This window comes from Balaenoptera acutorostrata, chromosome 8 (genome assembly GCF_949987535.1).
Source record: "Balaenoptera acutorostrata chromosome 8, mBalAcu1.1, whole genome shotgun sequence".
Taxonomy (NCBI): domain Eukaryota; kingdom Metazoa; phylum Chordata; class Mammalia; order Artiodactyla; family Balaenopteridae; genus Balaenoptera; species Balaenoptera acutorostrata.
Genome location: NC_080071.1, coordinates 71,015,627 through 71,039,740, shown reverse-complemented (window position 1 = coordinate 71,039,740; position 24,114 = coordinate 71,015,627). Strand labels below are relative to the sequence as shown.

The window sequence follows — 24,114 nt, the reverse complement described above, 5'->3', positions numbered from 1 at the left end:
AGAAATTGAAGAATCAAGCCATAAACTGGAAGAAAATATTCACATTATTCTGACAAAGGATTTGTAACCAGAATATATAAAGAACTCTTACAACTCAAAATTAAGACAACTAATTCAACCAAAAACAGGCAAAAGATTTACACAGAAAGCAGGATCAATGAATGGCCAATAAGCACACACACACACACACACACAAAAAATGTTCACAATATCATTAGTTATCAGGAAAATGTATATCAAAACTACAAGAAGCTGCTACCATACAACCACTAAAATAGCTGAAATTTAAAAGACTAACAAAACGCAATGTTGGTGACAATATGGAGCAACTGGAACTCTCATATATTGCTCTTGAGAATGTAAAATGACTCAACTGGAATGTTAGAAAATGGACTAGCAGTTTCTTATACATCTACCCTTCATAAATTCCATTCCTAAGTTTTTATCCAAAAGAAAGAAAGCACATCCTCACAAAAAGACTTGTACACAAATGTTCATAGCAGTATCATTCATAATAACCACAGTTGGAAACAACTCAATAGAAAAAGGGTAAACAAATTGTGGTAGACACTACACAATAGAGTACTACTTAGCAATAAAAGGGAACAAATTATTGATAAATGCAAAAATCACATATAAATTGTACAGATTTTAGCTGAGTGGAAAATGTCAAACACAAAGAAATGAATATTCTGTGATTCCATTTATGAAGTTCTCAAACTGGAAAACTAATCTAAGGTGGAAAATAAAATCAGAACAGTGATTGCCAGGGTAGGGAATGACTGAGAAGGGACACAAAAGAAATTCCTGGGGCTTCCCTGGTGGCACAGTGGTTGAGAGTCTGCCTGCCAATGCAGGGGACACGGGTTCGAGCCCTGGTCTGGGAAGATCCCACATGCCGCGGAGCAACTGGGCCCGTGAGCCACAACTACTGAGCCTGCACATCTGGAGCCTGTGCTCCGCAACAAGAGAGGCCGCGATAGTGAGAGGCCCGCGCACCGCGATGAAGAGTGGCCCCCGCTTGCGGCAACTAGAGAAAGCCCTCGCACAGAAACGAAGACCTAATACAGCCATAACTAAATAAATAAATAAATAAATAAATCCAAAGTTAAAAAAAAAAAAAAAAAAAGAAATTCCTGGATAGAAAGAAATGTTCTATAGTAACATGAGTATGAAGGTTACAAGACTTCATCTGTTTGTCAAAATTATGTAGCTAAGACTTGTACATTTCAATTTATGTAAATTATAACACAAAAAAAGAACTGTAAAAAATAATAAACAGGATGTGGGGTAGGGTGTGGGTGGAGATAGAAATGAAATAAGAACGGCAGAAGGTTGATAAGTGTTGAAACTGTCTGACAGGCCCAATAAGTTCATTATTTTATTTTGTTTATTTTCTATATGCTTGGTATTTGTTTAGAATTAAAAAGTTAATATATATAAGCAAATAAATAAATTGCTTTGTACCTGCCTTCTGGAAAAGATGCCACTCTTGGGTATTTCTTCAGTGTTACTGCTGCTGCTAATAATAAAGTTGATGAAGATGATAATGCTATTCCACCCACTTAATAATACTGTGTACTAGGTACAGTGCTCATTACACTGTGATGGGTAACACAAGCATAATCTTTGCCTTACAGGAGTATAAAAAAAAAGAATAAGGAAATAAAATATATACATATATATCCATAAACTGTAGTGAATGTTCTGAAAGGGAAAAAAATGATACTGTAATACAGAATACTGATTTAATCCTTACTGAGCACTTACCATGTGATGGATATTGTGCTAAACACTAAAATGATTCACTCAAGGATAGGTAATGTCACCCCACTTACATATGAGAAAACTGAGAGATAATTATATTCTTATAGCTAACAAATGGCAGACAGTATGCATTTGTGTTGCTCTATCCATAATATCTGATCCAATATCAATATCTGTCCTGAACCAAGTTTGACTGGGGTTAGTAAGTAATGCAGAATTTGATAACAACAGATGTTGTCCTTTCAAGAACCTAACTGTCCCATAAGAAGCCAGTTTGACTTCATTATTACTATGTTGTAACCAGATAAGTCAACCTATAAGAAGGTTATTCAGGATATAATGTTCTCCCTGTTTCCATTATGTGCCCCCATCCAGTCTATTTTCCACACAGGAGCCACCTTACATTATACTTCTCCTCAAAACTATCCATTAGCCTCACCATCCCACTCAAAGGAAAAAAAGCAAAGTTCTAACAAAGGCCTCTACCACTTACTCCCTGATTCTAGTCACTATGGTCCCCTTGTTCATCCGCTAACAAGCCAAGCTGTCCCCAACATAGGCTCTTTATATTTCCTTTTCCCTCTGCCTGGAATTCCTTTTTCCCAAATTGACACACAGCCTCCTCCTTCAGTTTCGTCAGATATCTGACAGGACGTCCCTCACTACACTGTATAAAACAGCACCTCATTTATTTCTGTCTCCTTTACTTGTGTTCTTTTTCTGCATGGCGCCTACCACCACCTGATTCAGCACATTCTGTCAACATCCACATGTAGTTAGTGGTGATCTTACTGCTCGGCACAGCCTTAGAGAGCGTAAACAGCATGGAGGTGAGCCTGTCTATGAGGTAGAAGTAGAGGCAGAACAGCATGTCCTCACAGAAGCTGAGGGAGGACAAGAATGAAACAGGATGTTGTACACCAGAGTAGCATAGGCGGGGCGAAAGCCAGATTACGGGATGTTAAGTACAAGTATTATACACAATGATGATTTTAAGAGTAAGCCATCCAATTGAGAATATTTGCAGTCTATATTCTTAGCAGAAGACATAATATGCTAGTCAAGATACGGAACAAAATCAAGCAAACAGGTTTCTAATTATAAAACCCATAATTGTTTTTATGCACCTCGGACTGAGGTGAATATTGTGGCAGGTCAACTACCAAATAAAACAAGGTTTATGAAATAGTGTCTTAACTGTGAAAGATAACGCTAAGTGATGATTTTTAGTCTTCATTCAACTAACAGTTCTCTGCAAATGTGAGGTCACTTAAATTCTGGACCTCTGCATTTAAAATAACAATTGGTCTACATTTCAATATAAAAGTACAGTTATATTCTAATCTTCCAAGAAAGAATGTCAAACTACTATTTATATCATTCCTCTCCAGTATCTATTATGCATTGGGTTGGTCAAAAACTTCACTCAGGTTTTGCCGTAAGACGTTCTGAACGAACTTTTTGGCCAATAATATATTTAATGTAACTATAAATCTTTTTAATAATGCTGTTTTTCCCTTAAAAACATCCATAAAGAAATTTTCCAAGCAGTTTTCTCCCAACCTTTTATTTATCAAGATTTAATTGACATGTAACATTCTATCAGTTTCAGGTGTACAACATACTGATTGGATGTTTGTATATATTGCAAAATAATCACAATAAGTCTGGTTAACACCCATCAAGAAACATACAGATACACCATAGACCAAATTTTATATTTTAGAAAATAATCTACATTTGCAGCAAATACAGGGAAAGCCTCTGTTCTAAAATTGGCATTGCTTACAGGAGAGAAAGACAATTTCTTTTTTAATTATAGCAATTCAGATATTTTATAGTGAAATATTTGCCCTTTTCATCTCTTCCTTCATACTTCATCATTGCTGAATTTCAAAAATAATGATATGATAATTTTTTAAAATCTAGGGATGACAGCCTTTAGAGATATTGATAATAATTGCTGACATTTTCACAGCACTTTGTGATTTACACAGCTCTTTAATATAGATTGTCTTATTTAGTTATCACATCACTCCCTAGGAGTTAATAATATTATGCATAATTATTCCCAGTATAACAATAAGGAAACTGAGTTAATAAGTAGCAGAATATTGGAAGCTAGGTATTTGAACTTTAAATTCAGTACTCTTTCCATGGCAAATCTTCCCTAGATAAATAATAAGCTTACAGCTATATGATTTCACTGATTTTTCTAGATTCATCACTAAATGCTACCAGTTTAATCAAGATAATATATAACACATCTGTAACCTGACTCTTTTTACATATTAAATATTAATTATTATTAGAAAAGTATTTGACATCTACATTTATCTTGCTTTAAGAAACAGCCTTAATCCTAAAAAAGAAAACTTTAATGTATATTCCTTAAAGGGAATCCCATGTTTATCACTAATTCCTACTGGGAAAATATCCTCACAAGTCAAATTGAAAAACCTATGTGATGAAACTTACAGTTTGGGGCAAACTTGTAGCATGACAGAGGTAGTTTTGGGAATTCTTTACAAAATTTCAGTCTCCATTTTCTGGGACTGTATCCAACAAAATTAGGCCACAGGGACATCCTTCATCAAAAGGGGCTGTGAAGCACACTTTGCTTAATATTCATTCAATGATATAAATATTAGGCATTTACTAAGGGTCAAGCAGCTTTCCTTCAAATTTTCCATGTCAGGTAACTTAAACTAAATAAATATTTTCCTTTTCTAATTTGTATAAGTTTAATTATATCAAGTAAGATAGATTTGAGAGATACCATAAGCCCATTGAAACTAAAACCATATTTTAGTAAATACAGTAAATTTTAAAAACATTTAGTAATCTGATATTTTAGTAAACATGAACAAGAGACAGATTTCATTTGAGTGATATCTGTTTGAATCACAGTTTCTTTCAACATTAAGTTAATAATTTGCATGGGCAACAGTTTATATGGTTTTGATTATAGTTATTAAATATAATATTCAATAAACAACCAGTAATAAAAATGATCATTTCATATCACTGGGGCAAAACTCATTGCAGAAAGAGGCTCTACCTATTCAAAAGAAATTAGCAAACTCAAGCAATAATTCAAAGATCAGGAACTGAAACACTATGCCAGGCAGCACTCTGAAAAATCTGCTGTGTCAAATTCCCAGTGCATCCATTAGGTGTCTATACTAAATCACAGTGAGTGTCAGGGCCAAGAGTGCAAACCACTTCTGAGAAATGGAACTGAGGATAGAGAGGATGCTGGTTCTAGTACTATCATTTTGTGGATCATCATACACTTCCATCTAAAATGTAAAATCCCAAATAGTACGTCCACAGATCATATGAACGTTGTATAACTTGCAAAATACATTTCTGTAAGTGCACATAATAACTGAATAAACAATCGTACAAATTATCATTTATTTACCACCACCTTTCAAAAGTAGAAGCTTATTTTAAATGTTTCCTTTACCTGGCAATACAGTCTCGTTTCTTTACATTGAAGTTTTTTACGAAGATCTTAGAAATATTATGTTCCTTTATGGTAGTTCTGTTTATCCAATTTTTGTTTTAATATGATTCTTTAACAGAGAAAGCCCCTCTTCAAATGTTTAATAAAAATTAATGAACAAAGCATAAACTGTCTACTCCATATCTAAGCATTGATTTTTCATCTAACACTGTCTTAGATAAGTATGTTCACCCCAAGTCAACACATTCACATATTTGTCTTTGCCAGGATAACACTGCCCATTTATCTAAATTTGTTTGCCAAAAATTGCATGTCTTTCATTAATTTAGAAAGAAATAAACATGCAGAGATATTTGGTTTCTGTTAAGTTTCTCTTCTGTGCATAAATTCATGCTAGGAAATTACAAAATAACAGTTTTCTTTGGGCAACTTTCAAATACTGAAATTGCTCTACTAAGAATACACTAGCTCCTTCCTTCCTCTAGCTTTCTATAATTTTATTATTATTTCAGAAATTAGCTTAACCTCACAGGGGAAGATTTCCACAAGCCATGATAAGACTATCAAAATACATAAGGAAGCGAATGTTACATAACATATTAACAACCTCCTGCACAACCCCCGGCATTCCACTCTTGTTGGTGAATTACAGTTGTGAGTGTTCTGCTCATCTGTTCAATTAATTTGCTGGTGAAGCCTTTCATATTCTTTCCAACTAGAATTGACATATAATTCATTTCTCCAGAGTTAAAGCTCTGTTGCATTAACCACCATCCACCTATTAGCTAATTCAATGCCTTACTTTTATTTAGTCCAAAATAAAAAAAAAAAAGTCATTAAAAAATAACATACTCAGCTGCTTGTTTATAGTGCTTCAAGTCTTTCTTCAAAATTTTGTTCTCATTTTCTAAAAGCATATTCTGGGTGTAGACATCTGGAACATGCCCACCACCTCTAAGTTCAGTTACTCCCTTCTGTATTAACTCATACCTAGGATAAAATCAAACAAAAGACTTTATATTGTTTCTTTCTACTACATTGGCTTAATTTATGTACATTTCAAAAAGTTAAATCACTTTTTAAAATTTTATTTATTTATTTTTGGCTGCATCGGGTCTTCGTTGCTACACATGGGCTTTCTCCAGTTGCGACAAGCGGGAGCTACTCTTCGTTGTGGTGCGCGGGCTTCTCATTGTGGTGGCTTCTCTTGCTGCTCTTGTTGCGGAACACGGGCTTTAGGCACATGGGCTTCAGCCGTTGTGGCGCTCGGGCTTAGCTGCTCCACAGCATGTGGGATCTTCCCAGACCAGGGCTCGAACCCGTGTCTCCTGCATTGGCAGGCGGATTCTTAACAACGGCGTCACCAGGGAAGCCCAAAAAGTTAAGTCTTAGGGAATGTTTATAGTGATGAGTTGCAACATAACTTTTTAAATTTAAAATGTCAATATTCGTAAGATATTTTTAAAATAAAATATTAATGAATTGCTAAGTACTAATATCATCATGGTGCATAAAATATAACTGAACATCTCCTATGCTCCAGGCACTAGTCCAGACACTGGTGAAATTAACAAAAATGCCCCAAGTCCCTACCTATCTAATGGAGTTTCCATTCTAGTGTGGATGGTGATATATTCTATGAAGTAAAATAAAGCAAGATAAGAGAAACAGAGAGACTGAAGTAGAGAATGATGGGGGGGTGTTTGTGATATTTTATATAAGGTGGCCAGAGAAAGTATAACTGACAAAGTGATATTTGAGCAGGGAACTGAAGGAAATGAGAGACTAAGCCATGTGGATATGTGGGAGAAGAGCATTCTTGGCTGATAGAAAAGTAAATATAAAGGCCCTGAGACAGGAGGTGTTTGACATATACAATATAAAGCAAAAAGCCAGTACATCTGTAGTATTTGGAAACGGAGCCAACTAAGTGAGCAGGAAAGAGAATGGTGAGAGATAAGTCAGGAAGACAGCAGGGAGCCAAAAAGAGGAGTGTGATTTTACTCTGAATCAGAAGCCATCGGAATGCTTTAAGAGACAAGTGACACTGATCAGATTTATGTTTTAAAAGGATTAGTCTGGCATCTGTTTGAAGAAACTGACTCTAGAGAAGCAAGAGTAGAACCAGAGAGTCTAGTTAGGAGGCTGCTGCAATAGTTCAGGAGAGAGAGATTGGTGGCTTAGACAAAGTTGGCAACAGTAAAGATTGTGAGGAATGGGTATCTTCTGGACATGCTGTAAAGATGGAGCCAACAGGGTTCTCCTACAGATCAGATGTCAGGTGTTGGTTAAAAAAGAAAAGTCAAGGATGACTCCAAGGATTTTAGCTGAGCAACAGACAGATATTTAGTGAAGGGGGGACAAATGCAGTAGGAATTGGTGCTTAGAGAAATCAAGGAACTGTTTCTATCCATGTTAAATGCAATATGTCTGCTGGGCAATTAAGTGAAAATGAACATTATAAGTACATGTCCAGAGTTCAGGGAAAAAGTTAGGACATGCAGTTTAAATCTGGGAATGATCAGTAAATAGATACACTTCCAAGTCACAAGATTGGATGAGGCCAGTTAGGAAGTGAATGTAAAGAGAGAAGTGAGGAAGACCTAGGACTGTTTCAAGATTGGGAAGAGAAGGAAATACTACCAAATAGAGACTAAGAAAGAGAGGGGGCAGTGAAGTAGTGAAAGAATAGAAGAGTGCTTGGGTCAGGGACCAGGTGAAGAAAGTGTTGCAAGAAATAAGAAATGGGTAACAGTGACAAATGATGCAAGGAGAAGGAATAGGAGGAGTACGGAGGATCGATCACTGAATTTGGTAACGTGAAGTCACTGGAAAAAGTTTCAGTAGAGTCATGGAGATGAAAGTGGAACTAGAGTAGGAATGAGAGAGTAGGAAATGAGGAAGTAGCAACAAACTCTTTCAAGGAGATAAGCTACAAAGCAGAGCCCAGGAAATCAAGATGAACCTAGAAGAGAAAGTGGAGTCCAGGGTGTTTTGTTTTCTTCTATTTGTTAATATATGACATATTATTGTACACCTCTATGCTTATGTGAGTGATTCAGCAGAGAAGGAAAAAGTTTACAGTGCAGGAAAGAGAGGGGACAATTGCAGGAGTCATGTGCTTGAGTAGGTGAGAGGAGCTGGGATCCAGTAGAGGAGAGCTGGCCTCAGATGACAGTGTATATGGCTCAGCCGCTGTGACAGGAGAGAGGGAGAATGCTGACAACAGAGGTGGCAGGTTGGTAGAGAGGAAGCAAGAGTTGTGCAACTTCCATTTTCTCAGTGAAGTAAGAAAGAACATCAGAAAATCATTTCTAAATCTGTAAATAAGTACAATTTTGATCATTATATGTAGCAATTAATAAAGTTAAATAAAAAACAACCAGAGCGGGCTTCCCTGGTGGCGCAGTGGTTGAGAATCTGCCTGCCAGTACAGGGGACGCGGGTTCGAGCCCTGGTCTGGGAGGATCCCACATGCCACGGAGCAACTAGGCCCGTGAGCCACAACTACTGAGCCTGCGCGTCTGAAGCCTGTGCTCCGCAACAAGAGAGGCCGCGATAGTGAGAGGCCCGCGCACCGTGATGAAGAGTGGCCCCCGCTCACCGCAACTAGAGAAAGCCCTACGCACAGAAACGAAGACCCAACACAGCCAATAAATAAATAAATAAATAAATAAGTAAAATTAAAAAAAACAACAACAACAACAACAACCAGAGCATAGAAAAACATTTCAAGTAATATAGTTATTAACAAAGAAATCCCTACAAAGCTTGCTATAGATGAGCTAAATATTAGTTTAAAAACGTTTAATTTTCAGCATTTTCATATTTTAAATCTTTATTAATATATTACACATTAGTAGTCATATGTTTTGTGTTATATATATATCTTATCTGATACCAAAAAATAGCAAGAAAACTCCTGTAAAATATCCAAAAGTTTAAGATAATTGAATCAATATTAAATGATATTTGCCACAACTTACAAAACAACAAATAGATAACCATTTAAGCATAAAATCACTTTTCTATGCATATTTGGAATGTGGTTTATACTTATCTCAAAAGAGAAGACATAAGGATTGACTGAAGTATTGGACCATAAAGTTTTTCTGACCATAAAATTGGTTTTCAGCAACTTGCTTTATTTAATGCAGAAAAAAAAATCACTAAAGAAATTATTTCAAGAAGAAAAAATAGTGATATGAAGGCCACTAAAATAAATGCTATGTAAATAAATTAATATGTGGTAAAAGTTGTAACTGAACTACCCACATTTGAGTAATTATGTATTATGCCAAATTTTATTGGCTAAAAGCAGCAATATTTACCCTTTTATGAAAATTAAAGGAATATACTAATTTATAATTTCTTCTAAAATTAAGAAAAAATTAAAATAGCTATTAAATATTATAAATAATTGCACTATTACATTTGATGGCATTTTTACTACCATCCAAACTTCAGTAGAATGGTAGGAACAGAAGCCAAACTGGAGAGAACCAAGGATGTAAAACAGTAAAGAAAGAAAGAAAATAAAGAGCCTGTTTTCAAAGCATTTGGCTGTAAAGGGAAGAAGAGTTGGAGTGAGTTGGAGATAATAAGAGGAAAAGGCAAAGAGCAAGAATGTACATTTTGTGTGAGTCCTGACCTTGTTAACAGCCAGCAAAACAATCCAGTGGAGGAAAGGAGATGGTTGACATATGCTCGGTAAGGGTACATAAAATGCACTACCATAATTCTCCATGTTAACCCTTTCTTTAATTTTGCCCCCCAGGGAAATTATAATTGTCCACAGAGCACTTCTAAAGGGTCATAAAAATATCATTGACTAAACCCACAGTGCAGACTTTTTGTGGTTCATAGAATATTATGAATATGTATAATCTTTTCTGTGTGGGTTAATGGTCAGAAAATAAATATTTAGAATTTGGAGAAAAAAAAAAGGTTTCTGGGCCATATGGTCTCTGCTGTGACTAACTAACTTTGCCATTATACGTAATAGTGTGAAAGCAACCACAGACAAATAGACAATACCTAAAAGATAGGTCATGGCTGTGTTCCAATAAAATTTTATTTACCAAAACAGGAGGCATGTTAGATTTGGCCCCAGAGCCTTAGTTTGCTGACCCCAGATTCAATGGATTTACTGCAATTACTGTTTGAGGAATGAAAGAACATAAGTCAAATTTTACTGCCCAGATTTTTTGGGTTTTGGAGTTTTTGTTTGTTTGTTTTTTGTGGGTTTTTTTTTTTTTTTTTACAAACCAAAAATAGAGAAACCTTGCTTCACCACCTTTTATAAAATTAAATGAATTTACAGCAATGATATATTACAAGTGTTTTTCTCTATAATAAGAAATTATAAAAATAATATATATAATATCCCTATAGTCTTACTATGCATAATAAGTAATGGTTTCTGATCAAAGTAAAAAATGTTTCATTTGAAATAAAAATATCCAATACAGTATAATCTCATTACAAATAATTTGTAATCGCATTACAAACTGGCGGCTAGGGATAAGAATAAAATAATTTGAACCACAGTATTACTAAACCCATATAATGAAGAGATATTTATACAAATTTTACATTATGATTGTAATATTATGCTAAATGGAATGCTTACTTAGGGGTTCTATAAATCTTAATACTATTGTACTTTTCTGAAATTTCATCTCAATTCAAATTGCTAAATCTAAAAGGATAATATGGCAACAAGCACCTAATTAAGAGCATACTTGATTCCAGATTTCTCCAAGGGGATCATTTCACACTTTGGACTGGCCAAACATGTAAGCACTACATGTCCTAACACATATCTTTAGAAGAAAAAAAGGAAACTGAACCACATTAATCTTTCATTAGTACTGCAAATTAACCATCTACCTACTTTTATAAAAATGTATTTTCTAATACATTTATAATTATTTCTTAGGGACATTTTTATAAAAATTATTCACACAACTTCCAGATTTAATAGGAAGAGTATTATTTTTCTACCATCAAACTTGTTCTTTTTCCTAAACCGTATTAATCAAAAATGGTTCTCCTAGTTAAATTTATTAACATTAGACATGCAATTTGAAATAATGAAACTCATTTCTTCTATGTGCATGGTCTCTGTAGATGAGAACGAAAAAAAGCAGAATATAAAAATTAAATCAAAGTTGGATTAGTAGAAATTACAAATTAGGATTAAACTCCAAAACACTATAAACAACTTTATATATCATATTATTCCTTATTTCTATAATATCAATGGCTTTTTAAAATCAAACATTTTATTATCCAATTATTTAATAATATTTTGTTAACAAATGTTAGGACTCTGAAAATGTGCCTGGTGACATTACCACTACAGCAAAGGAATAAAGACAGTATGCCTGCTGATTTTCATAACCAATAAGTTATTAAATTTTCAATTATAACAAGAAAACGGTATCATTTGACAATGTAATTCCACTTACTTCTAAATGAAGGGATATTTGTAGAAAAAAAATTAGTTGTGTGAGTAGAGAAAAGCAGGCCATTACACTCTAAGTAAAACAAGCAAAGTAGTACTGTTAGTAGGATGTCTTAATACAGGAAATTATACCCTTATAATTATTCTAAAGACATTTTTAAAATATTTTATCAAATAGCTTCATATTATATAACTACAGCAGACATTCCATTTTATTGATTCTTGAAAATCACCTAAATTTGTATATTTAGAAAAGATATTTATTAAAAATTTCTTTGAAATTGATATCCTGATTGTGTGTGTATGTGTGTTGTGGTTTCAGTGGCGGTGATGGGAAAAGTTTCTATCCAGTTCATTCATTTTACATAAGCCGAGTCACTCAAAGTCTTTTAAGATGACTAAAAGTTTTACCATTCAGATTGAAAGCAATCAAGAGTTCTGGTCATTCCCATTTTGATCAGGAAATTGCAGAGAAAGTCTTCTATTGCTTCAGGTACTGCGTGCTTTGAAGAAAGGACTGTTTTCTGCTCCTAAAATTTAAATGTGTAATTATTTATTTTGAAAATATCAAAGCTTTGATTAATTGTACACATAGGTTTTACATTCATTTATTCATTCATTCACTTTTTAAAGAATTTTGTTGAATGTTATGTCCAGGAACTATTTTAATCACTAGGGATAAAGCAGTGATGAAAACAGACAAGACTCAGTCCTCATAACTAATAGTCAAGAATATGGGGACAGAAAATGAATAACTAAATTAAAAATATATAGTATGGTAGATGGTACTAAGTGCCTGTGGGTACAAACAGAGGGTTGAAGCGAGGGAAAGCCAGGTAGGGAGCAGATATGTGTGTGGAGCTGGGCTGCTATGCACACAGGGTGATGAAGGAAGATTTCATTGAGAAAGCAGCATCTGAACATAAATCTAGAGAAGAGGTAGAGTCATGTTCCAGATACAGCATTAGCAAGTACAAAGGCAGGCAAGACTGTGATTGGATTGTTTGGAAAACAATAAGGAGGTCAGCTTGCCCTAACAATAGTATATAACAAATTTTAAAAAAGAAAAAAATATGTATAGATCATTTAATTCTTTTAATTATTACCATTATAAAAAGAAATGTGGTTTGGGTGCCTTGATTTCTAGAAACACTATGGAAGAAATTATGTGCAATAGAGGGCTCTTGTACTACTATTTCATAATGGAAATAAATAAGTCTATCAACTAGATTAGGGGTCAGCTAACTGTTCTCATAAACAAAGTTTATTAGAACCCCACCATGCCCACTTATTTACATATTGTCTATGGCTGTTTTTGCACTACAGTTGAGCAGTTGCAACAGAGACCTTATGCCCTTCAAAACTCAAAATATTTTCTATTTGACCCTTGTGAGAACAAGTTTAGAGATCCTTAAACTAGAGAAATGGAGATATTTCAGCAAGTGAGATATGAAATTAGGACAGTCATAACAACTACCATATCACATATCACTGTATAAAATAAATCTAGTAATGGGTAGATTCTTAATATCAACAGCATCATTGTCTCCAAAGTACATTCATTTTCTTCTCATTGGTAAGAACTCAGTAATCTCACTGCAGAATATTTGGATAGTCAGATCTATTTTCACCTACAGAAACCCAGCAATGGACTTTCCTTCCTACTTCCCCTTCCCAACTTGGTAATGGTTACAGACCAGGTTACAAAGAATGCACACAATGGTTACACAGAAATGCACTGAAGAAAGAGAATCTTTCTTGCTACAAAAAGTCCTTTAAAAGTTCTATAAATACTTTAATGCTGATGTTAATTACTAGTGGCTATTATGACAATCAAAATAGTGATGAGTTTAAGCAAATTTAGGGGGCTACAGAAAATTCCTGACAAATGACGGGGTTTTAAAATAAATTTTTTTTAAAGCTCATGCAGAATAACTTCAAATCTCTTTCCTAAGATCATTAAAAAAGATATCAGATAACAATGACGATAATGTGTAGGACCCTATATCAAACATCATGGGAGATGCCAAGGTAGCATAGTACAGCATGCCTGTCATCCATCAAGTTGTTGAATTGTGGTAGAAGATTTTATATTTATAACTGTTAGGTAAGGGCATAATATAGCTAAAAGCAAACATTTATTATACTTAATAAATGCTACCTTTGATTTTGGGTCAGTAAATTTGAACATGATATTTTAAGATGAGAAGGATGATAGTTGAAGGAATCAGGAACATAGGAGAAAAGGGAAGACAGACTGTACCTACTCTAGTTTCTAAAGATGCCTATGGACTGCTTGCTTACAAGATGCTGTGTGTGTGGCTGCAACACACAAGATTCCTGCCTTCTCAAATAAATGTTTTCTCTTCCTGAACGCATCTTATACACACACCTTGAAACATCCAAAACAGAAATCCAACCACTTTAAACTGCCATAGTTCTTACTTATACATTGAGATTTATAATCCTGACAATGTATTTATGTATCTATAGTCCTTCAGCATTACACACCACACACACACATGTACCAAGCTGTAATGTGATCATAAATGTCTCTTTTATCTTTACAAATAATATTAACTTAACATATATTTGCTGAACATCACCCATATGCCAGGCACTGTGTGAAAAGTGCTAGGAATTAAATATGATAAGACACCGTCCCTGTCTCAAGGAATTGAAAGACCAGTTGAGTAAAAAACAAAACATGTAAGCAAATAACAGTATAGAAGCTCTACTATTTGTGATTAGTTTTGATTATAAAAGCCTGTTTATAAGTCTACACAGAACATCATACATACAGCCAATAGGTACATTTATGTAATTTTAAGTTGCATTTTTATCTCAATTATAAAATATATACAACTCTCATTACAGCTTTAAAACTGATTTAATGATGGTGTTAATAAAGCACCTCAGAATAAGGACAAAAAGAGCTAAGGCTCTAAAAACTAGCAAATATGCCTCACTTTACAAAATGCTGAATTATTAAAAAATCCATCCACAGGTGACCCAGAAATCTGTTGCATACAAAAGTGGCTCTAGCATGTTGCTTAGTTTTCTCTATGAAAGTTATAAAGATGAAATTTTCTAATTAGAAAGGTTTCTAAATAGTGTCCCATGTGAAAAAATAGAGATCATCTTGGTAAAGTGACAGATAAAGGTGGAAAGTATTTCACTTGTGTTGGGTAGGTAAATGAAGGCTTTGTTAAGAAAGACTCTTAAGTTGGAATTTATAGAAGAAGAGGAAGTTCAATGGTTGAAGAAGGATGGAAGGAAATTCAAGGCAAGAAAAACATCAGAGGCAAAGACAAGGAATGAGAGTTCAGTCCATTCAAGCTCAAGGTCTTATGGAGAAAGGACCAAAGAGAAAGTTGGAAAGCCAGACAGAAAGCACATCAAGAAGGTCAAGGCAGATGGAAGGATGGAGACATTGGTGATGTAAGTAGAGGAGTGATAAATTCAAATTTGTGTTTAAAACCTCCTTTACATGGAAGTAAGGAGGCACAGTATCAGCAGCATGACAGTAGCTCTGATGAGAGAAGACAGAAGGGGAATCTGAGAGAAACTAAGTAAGGGATGAAAGCGAAGAGAAGGATATGAGATATGTTGAGAACAAAATCAGACAGGATTTCTTATGTTGAATAGCAAAGAATTACTGGACCATATATCAAAACTGTCTTGATATAGTTTGAACTATTCCAGTCAGTGAGTTCCTTTGAAAACAGTTTTTTTGACTCCTGAGAATCAACTCTAATTCAAATTAAGTCAAAGATACTAGTTTGGAGAATCTACAGGCAAGGCTCGGGGTACAAGTAGCCTGGTTCTTTAACTGAAATTAAATGTGTACATCAAGGGACTAGGAACTCAATAATGACAAACAGCTCTTCTTATTGTGATTTAATCATTGAACCTATAAAAGTAATGAAAATTATTTTATGTATTTATTTCATTAGCATTTATGATATGTAACATTTAAAATGAACTTTAATGAAACCAAAGTCTAAATAAAAGGAGGAGACCTTCAAGATGGCAGAAGAGTAAGACGTGGAGATCACCTTCCTCCCCACAAATACATCGGAAATACATCTACATGTGGAACAACTCCTGCAGAACACCTACTGAACGCTGGCAGAAGACCTCAGACCTCCCCAAAGGCAAGAAACTCCCCACATACCTGGGTAGGGAAAAAGAAAAAAGAAAAAACAGAGACAAAGAAGAGGGACGGGACCTGCACCAGTGGGAGGGAGCTGTGAAGGAGGAAAGGTTTCCATACACTAGGAGCCCCTTCGCGGGCGGAGACTGCGGGTGGTGGAGGGGGGAAGCTTCGGAGCCACGGAGGAGAGCGCAGCCACAGGGGTGCGGAGGGCAAAGCGGAGAGATTCCCACACAGAGGATGGGTGCCGACCAGCACTCACCAGCCCGAGAGGCTTGTCTGCTCAGCCCCCGGGGTAGGCGGGGGCTGGGAGCTGAGGCTTGGCCTTCCGAGGTCGGATCGAAGGGAGAGGATTGGGGTTGGCGGCGTGAACACAGCCTGGTGAGGTTAGCGCACCACGGCTAGCCGGGAGGGAGTCCGGGAAAGTCTGGAGCTGCCAAAGAGGCAAGAGACTTTTTCTTGCCTCTTTGTTTCCTGGGGCACGAGGAGAGGGGATTAAGAGCGCTGCTTAAAGGAGATCCAGAGACGGGTGCGAGCCACGGCTATCAGCGTGGACACCAGAGACGGGCATGAGACGCTAAGGCTGCTGCAGCGACCAAGAAGCCTCCGAAATTAGTTCATTAGCCTCACAAGAAAAAAAGCATAATATATTAAGCATTTCCTATGATCTAAATACTTCCATGAAAAATAAAAAATACAGATGCTTACAAAACAGACTGTAGAATATGTATACAATACCAAGTTCTGTACAAGTGCTGAAAATCCTTGTTTAAACTCCATTGAGATTAAAGAGAGTTCTGAGAGAAAGTGTCATTTGTTGCAAAGTCATGCAAAAGTGACCACCATGTGGAAAATGATGAAATGAGGCAAAGTAAATATGACTACTTACTAAAAGTGAAGGTTAGATGATAAAGAAATAGAAGCGAAAAAGATGTCAGGTGATAGAGCTGCATCTAGTAAGTGAAGTATTTATAGTTTAAATGACTTTCAAAACTTCGTGTCACTGTTAAACTATAGGCTATGGTTGTGTTCAAAATTCTCACCAAAATTTGAGTATCTGTAGCCTGTTCTTGGACCATCTGAACTGCTTTTGCCAGATCTTCTTCACCTTCTGGAATGCTATAATTGTCATCTGGTATCTAAATCACAGAGAAAGAGAACGATAGGAAGAGTTAGCAGGAGTATAAAAATACCTCATTTCATTTTAGAAATAAATTTTCCTCACAAAACAAAGGACCAAAGAAATACACTTTATGTAAGACCCCATGTCATTCTGAAGATCTATGAAAAATAAACTAACAAGTAGGCAGCCCTCTGACTTCCTTATCAGATCACAGCTTTAAGCCTGTTACATCTATTAACTCATTTCATGTGGTATGTATTAATATTATCTCCATTTTACCAGTAGTAATACAAAGCCTATCTTCTGTGTTTGTCCTGTCTCCTGTTTGCCCAGGCCACAAATGCCAGGCTTGCTTCCACAGTTTCATTCACAGCTTCTGTCATCTTGTAGTGACTCTGCTTTCCAAGTCTCAGATGTAATGATAGGTTCCCTTGGAACAATGAATTAAAGGAAAGGTTTGAGACAGTAACTACATTAGACTGAAGTATTGCTAAGTTGCAGGGAACCATAGGATCTGAGCTCCAGCTAGGTAGTAGGAATCTGGGAAACCTAGACTGGATGATTGGGAACACCTGCTGGACAGAGACGACAGACTATAGTGTGGATCCACAAGGCAGGTGATGAGAAGCTGACTCTGAAGGACAATTAACAAGAAAATCAAAAGAGCCAGATGTGTCAACCAATCTAAATTTTTAAATAGAATTTCCAAACCTCACTCTTCACCAGCTGATTAGCTAAATTCAGTTGAAACAGTAGCATCACTTAAGAAAAAAAATTTTTAAGAAAAAATAAAATGAATATTTCACAGGAATGACTGTAATGAATTTATAGAATACGTAAAATGAACAAATTACCTCTTCATATTCATAATCATCTTCAGATGCTTCAGTTATGGTGACCTCTAAATGTACTGTTAAGTTTGAATCTCAAAATAATGGAATAAAATTATTATATTTAAAAATTGAGATAACCTTAAAATACAGTATTATATCCAAGTATCTCACCAAGTTAGTAAATACATGTAAATTAAGCTATTTTTTAAAATTTCTCCTCCTCATACAGCCTACAATTATAGATGTTTTAAGACAAAATATCTTAATTGTTATTTTAAATTATTATTCAAACAACCCAAACTCATGAAAAACTATATTTTTAATCTATTTACTATCTAATGATTTCCAATTTGATTCTAAGAAAGCTTACAAAAATGTACATGGTATCATAACATAAATTAGAAAGAGATAAGAAAAATGATGGACAGGAAAACTATGACAGTAAATTTTCAAACACATCTCAAACCACAGTGGATTTTCCAGAGTTTCTGAGTCATTCACAATGCAGTGTGACTTCTTTATTTGGTTTAAAGTATTGTGAATGAAAAAACCAAAGCACACTAAGATTTAAATATAAGTAAAATATAGATTTCAATGTTTTCATCAATAAAAGATACTTACACCTCCACTCTCTTTCTTACATACCTCAATTTTAAAATTAAATTATCTTCTCAGAAAAGGCAGCCTAATGTTTAAGCAAATATAAACTACTTAATAATCATAACTCAGCAGTTCATAAATTATCAAGATATATCAGCATTAAAATATCAGTGGAAATGATTCTAATAAAAAATTCTAACAGCACTGCTCTAAGACCTTCAAAAATTACAAGTTAGTCTACAAATGAAAACTTCAAGACAACATCTAATTTTAAAAGAAATCAAAATACACGCCAGTAATGCTATTTTGTTGATTGGTTGGTAGGTTTACATTTTTTTTCAAATGCACAGACTTTATTAGGCCAAGTTTAAAAGGTATAAAATTAAACACTTCAGTGCACAGCAATGGTTATGAAAATCAAAGATTAGATTAGCCTAGTTTTCATTTTGCTGCTGGTTATAAGAAATTTCTCCGTCATCCCATCCTGCAAGAGTAACCTGACAGTGTGTATAACAACTTCTGTTGTTTGTAATAAGAACCGATAACACACACATAGTATTTAACAGGAGCCAGGCACTGTCCTAAGGGTTTTACATGTATTAACTCATTTCATCCTCATCCTACCAATGAGGCTGAACTATTATTATCTCTATTTTACAGATCAGGACTCAAATGCACAGTTACACAATCAGGACCTAACAGAATTGGGAATCAGCCCCAGAAGCTTAGGTTTCACTATGCTATACTACCTCTCTTGTTAACACTAATTAACATATGTAAATCATTTAGAATGGTGCCTGGCTTATAATAAATACTATACAAGTGTTTGTTGTTATTTTCCCTATTCTGGAAAGAGATGAGTACCTGTGGAGAAGTCTCCTAAGTCTCCCATGATCTAGTATTAAGATGAATGGATACATAAAAGACATTCTGAATCTTCCTCCTTTTCTAGATTTATATTTTTCTGACACATTTTCACTTAATGATATAAAATTTCCTTAGGTTCAGCTACAGGAAGTTCAGCCTCCTTTTTATGGAAAAATATGTCCCCTTCTGAGAAACAACTATTAGAAGTTGATTTTGTAGGCAGTCAGTTGCCTGTAAGTCTCCAGAAAAGTAATGCTATCCTTCATCCCTGTTTATACCATAATAAATTTCACAAAGAAGTTAATATTCTAAAATGATCTGGATAGAGTTTATAATTGTAAATAAGCCAACTGCTTATTTATTGTGAGGAAGAAACATCAAAGCAAAGTTTCTTGAACATGGCTCTATAGAGGAAAAAGTGATCTGTCCTCAAAGCTTTGGAAATATAAAACAACACTTGCATACTGCTACCAAAAAAAATATTCTAGGGAACGGAGTATAATCACTAATAATATATTCTGTTTCCCATAATCAAAAAAGAGTAAGAGAAAAATAACTACCATTTTATAAAGCTGAAAAAGTATCGTCGCATGGATCATAACCATATGTGCTCTTAAAACCCTGTGAGACGGAATGGCACAGATACAGTCATCTCTAAACTGAAGAAAAATAAAGGAAACTAAGTCAGGAAGATGAATAGATTTGGCCAAAATCAAAGATATGAGTGACAAAGACAAGTTTCTTAAATATAAATACCATGAATTTTCAACTACACCGTGCTGTTTCTACAGTGACACAATAGCAATGTGCAATTTTTACCAGTATCCTCAGTAATGGATTCTCACCTATTTGTTTTCCAAACTCTCAAGTGTCATGTTACAAACAGATAAATCAAATCCTTTAAACAGCTCAATCTGAAGACCCTAAAGGAAGGAGAAATATAAAAGAGCTACAGGGCTATAGACCCAAAGATTCAGTAAACCAAGGGCAAGAGATTAACCAAACAAAACATCAGGAAGAGTACAAATACCCAAAACAGGAACCAGGATCCTCCTTAATTGATATTGTTAATACCCACAATATGATGTGAACAGAAAATCTTCCTTCTCAGAAGCAACATAGTTGAAATGTGATGTTGCAGCGTTACTACAGAAGGAAATGTACTTTCGCATGTATGTTTGCATGCATCTGTCTAACTGGCTAGCCGGCTCGCAACACATGGACAAATGCACAAACAAATCCCAAAACAATCCTGTGGCAGTTTACAGACATGCATACAGCTACAGGGAGATGAAAATAAATGAATATGGAAATTAGCGGAGAAAGGGAAACAGTAGAAGTAAGGTACAGTACAGGCCGTTAAGGTCTCATGAACTTTGTTATATGCCACAGGTTTGACTCTAAGCTTCCCAGCAGTCAGGGTAAAAAGGGAAATGTAATCAGATACCAATTCAGTATCCATCCAATGAAAACAGATGAGTTTCTCAGCAAATGTACAGCAATCTCTGATTCTGAAGCCTGAGAGAAATCACGCTCTTAGGTTTTCATTAAGAGAACACTTTGGACTGTACAGATATTGATCCCCTTGGCCCTTGGGACAGCCAGAAAGACAGAGTGAAGCAGGATCTGATGGAGCATCGTGTGTGAAAAAGGTTGGAAAGCACTGCTTTAGAAGCAATATTGGTAGGGTAGAAATGCACAGTTCGTCAAGAATTGCCTGAAAAATAAAACCTTTAATCTTGATTCTACTTTTACTGGGCAACTTTCTCATCTGTAATCTAATCTCTTAGGTGATCCTATTCTCCAGGAAATGTCCATACAATAAAGCTGGTCACAATTTTCATACAAAGTTATTTTTCCACTGCAGAATAATAAACTGGCATTCTGGCTTAATATCAGTTTCTTCTTGCCAAGCTGACTCTGAGCCCCTACAAAACTCCCTTCCCATTACCTGCCTAGCTTTCCTTCAAAAAACATCATTGAACTCCAGTTCCAAAATTCATTTTTTTCTACTCTGACTATTCCACTCAGATCTGGTCCTGCCTTTCTAGAGCTTGAGCTTGACTTGACACTTAATTTTGTGCCTGGTTTTCTAGTCTGATCTTGCCCAGGGTACTATCTGTGGCCCTCTTTTCTCCCTGGCCTGCACCCACAGTCCACAGCACCGCCCCCTTCCAGGCCAGGTACTATATCCTATAGTCATGGCCTGGTCTCAGACTAAGGGTCATTCTCCACATCTCCACTTGCTCTGGAAAGAATTTAGTAGTACTTGTGAGTTTGCATACTATGAATTAGTTCCCTGGTACTTCATCACCACCGGTGAACTAGTAGTTTCTACACGAACAGAATCTGCACCAGATCCTGACCTTGTAGATCTTGTCAGAAAACAGGCCAATATACACCCACACTGAAACTGCCAGGAAGCCCTAAATCCACCACAGTACTACAGAAGATACAACTGCAAGAAGCTTCAGAGAAGCATTTCAGCTGGCCTAATGGAGCAGAGTTTGATGTGACAGTGGTATGATGGGGTCACAAACAAGGTTGTGCAAATGGACCACAGGCAGAAAGAAATGAACAATTTTCAGATGACAGCAGCATACAAAGTTCCTCACACACTGGTCTCCTCCACTACTGCATCTGTAGGTAGTGATCACAGCCAGTAGCACCAGCTTTATAAAGAACTGGAGTGAAACATAAAGCTAATTATATTTTACATGATTTCCCAAAGCTACTATAGACAGAAATTGCTTTGTAATCTTTGATATCATTGCAGAATCAATGTACACAAAGGCAATCTAAAGTCTAGCCTGGATCCTCCATGATCAACATTTTACTCACTAAATTGAAATAAAAGAAATGTATTGTAAATACCAAACATTATAGTCATGTTCCCTTTCTTAGGAAAGCCAGTTTAAATAAAGTAAGTTAACTGAAAATACACCAAAGATGGCAAATAACTGGCACACTTGCTGTCAAAATTCCCATTGCTGTTTGCTTCCTTCAGTCTTTCCTACCAAGTCTTAATACCACATACCACGGAACCACTACCAATTCAACAGAATTGGCAAATGTGGAAATTTATTGGCCACTCCTGCCTACGACAGCTGTTGCCCATCTTCTGCCTCAGAACCTGGAAAATAATTTTCTTTCAACATATAAGACTCATGGTTCTCATAGTGGATGGTGGTGTAAGTTTTTCCAACTTCTAAACCAGGAGACCCAAAGATAAGGGGTCTATATATTATACCTCGATCTGAAAACATAAAGGCAAGAGATTAAGATATTTGTTTACAGCCTTGCTACTCCAATTATAGCCCTTAGATCAGCCACACCAGCAGCACCTGGGAGCCTGTTAATGATGCAGAATCTCAACCCCTGAAACCCACACTTACTGAATTAGAATCTTCATTTCAAGATCCATATCTTGGATTCATATACACAGTAACATCTGCCTAGTCTAGAAGACACAGAACAAAATATAATTTTTTTTCTCCAAATAATCTATGACTTTTGTGCACGTAAAATTCAGCACTCTAGGCTTAGTAACATGCCTCTACATTCTACATTCAAATTGTCTATCATTTTTATTTGAATATATGTAGGATGCAATTAAGCACCCATGAGCAAATCCAGTTTTCCAATGACAATAAGAAATACACTACTTGAGAACATAATGATTATTAAGGATTTTACTAATATCTTCTTACTTAATACTATAAATATTCCAGAGAAATAACATCTTAGAGGAAAAAAAATAAATGTTAAAAGCAATAAATAACAAAATAACTTTTAAAAGTAACAAAAGTTCTGTTTTAATTAAACAAAATTATCAGTAAACATTACCACTGCAGTGAGATACTGGCTAAGGATATTACTTAAGAAGAAAAGCATGCATCTTAGATGGGGTATTGGTTTAGTGTGATCACCATATTTCAGGGTCTGGAATCCTTAATTTGCATTTTTGAAACAGTTGACTTTGGGACTGCATCCAGAGTTGGTTAGCCTCAAAGGACAGGCTTAAACTCAGTCAACCCTCACAAACTGCTGTTGGGGCCAAAGGAGACCTTTTCAGGGGTCAGCAAATGTATGTCCATGATCTAAGTCAAATTCTTAGCGTTAAAATGTCTAGAAAGATAAAATAATAATCGAAAGCCAGTTAGGGGAGCAGAGAATCAGCAAAAAGGGAGGTAGGTAACAAAAACAATACTACTTTGGGGCTCTACTTCCCTGGAGTCCATGCATTTCATTACGCTTCCTTGAATAAGGTCTTTCTTTAGACAAGTAGCAAAAAAATCAATTAAGCATTAGCTTTCTTAATACAATTCATTCCAGCCTGCATCTCTCAGCTGGAATAGGCACTCCCAAATGTCTGCAGCCATACATTAAAAGGCAACCCCTGATCACCACTATGAATGAAAACCTCTCTCAAGTTGTATTGATTTTTAATAGAGCATTCATTCACGAAAGACGCCCAATCTTCTTTACAATTACTAGAGGTACCTACTTGCCCGTTCACAGATCACATAGTTAAAATCTAGCCTTACATTTTACAAAGTTGCAAATATCTTTCTAAAAAAGAGTTCACTAGAGGATTCATATATTCCATGATTAGATTTCTTAAAGTTCTGGAGATAGCTAAGTAAGATAAGAACTATGTCATGTAAGTTTGCATCTCGCCCATACAAGTTTAAAAATTAAAAGCAGTGATATCATGGAGTGCTTCAGAAGAGATACAGGTGGCACCACTATAGCTAGGAGGTTACAAGGGAGGGGTGTTTCAAGGGTAATTCTATTTCTTGGACACATTCTCTAAACTGTCATAAA

General features: G+C 35.5%; 1 protein-coding gene across 1 annotated transcript in view; it reads right to left on the bottom strand.

Annotated features, from left to right (window-relative positions):
- Positions 1–24,114, bottom strand: part of SPAG16 (sperm associated antigen 16) — a 913,876-nt gene that overhangs the window by 881,349 nt on the left and 8,413 nt on the right. Inside the window, exons 2-5 of the mRNA XM_007187870.2 lie at positions 17,842–17,888; positions 16,908–17,003; positions 12,120–12,238; positions 6,092–6,229 (exon numbers count right to left, since the gene is read on the bottom strand). Coding sequence (XP_007187932.2) covers positions 6,092–6,229; positions 12,120–12,238; positions 16,908–17,003; positions 17,842–17,888 — 400 coding nt within the window. The remainder of the gene's footprint in view (positions 1–6,091; positions 6,230–12,119; positions 12,239–16,907; positions 17,004–17,841; positions 17,889–24,114) is intronic.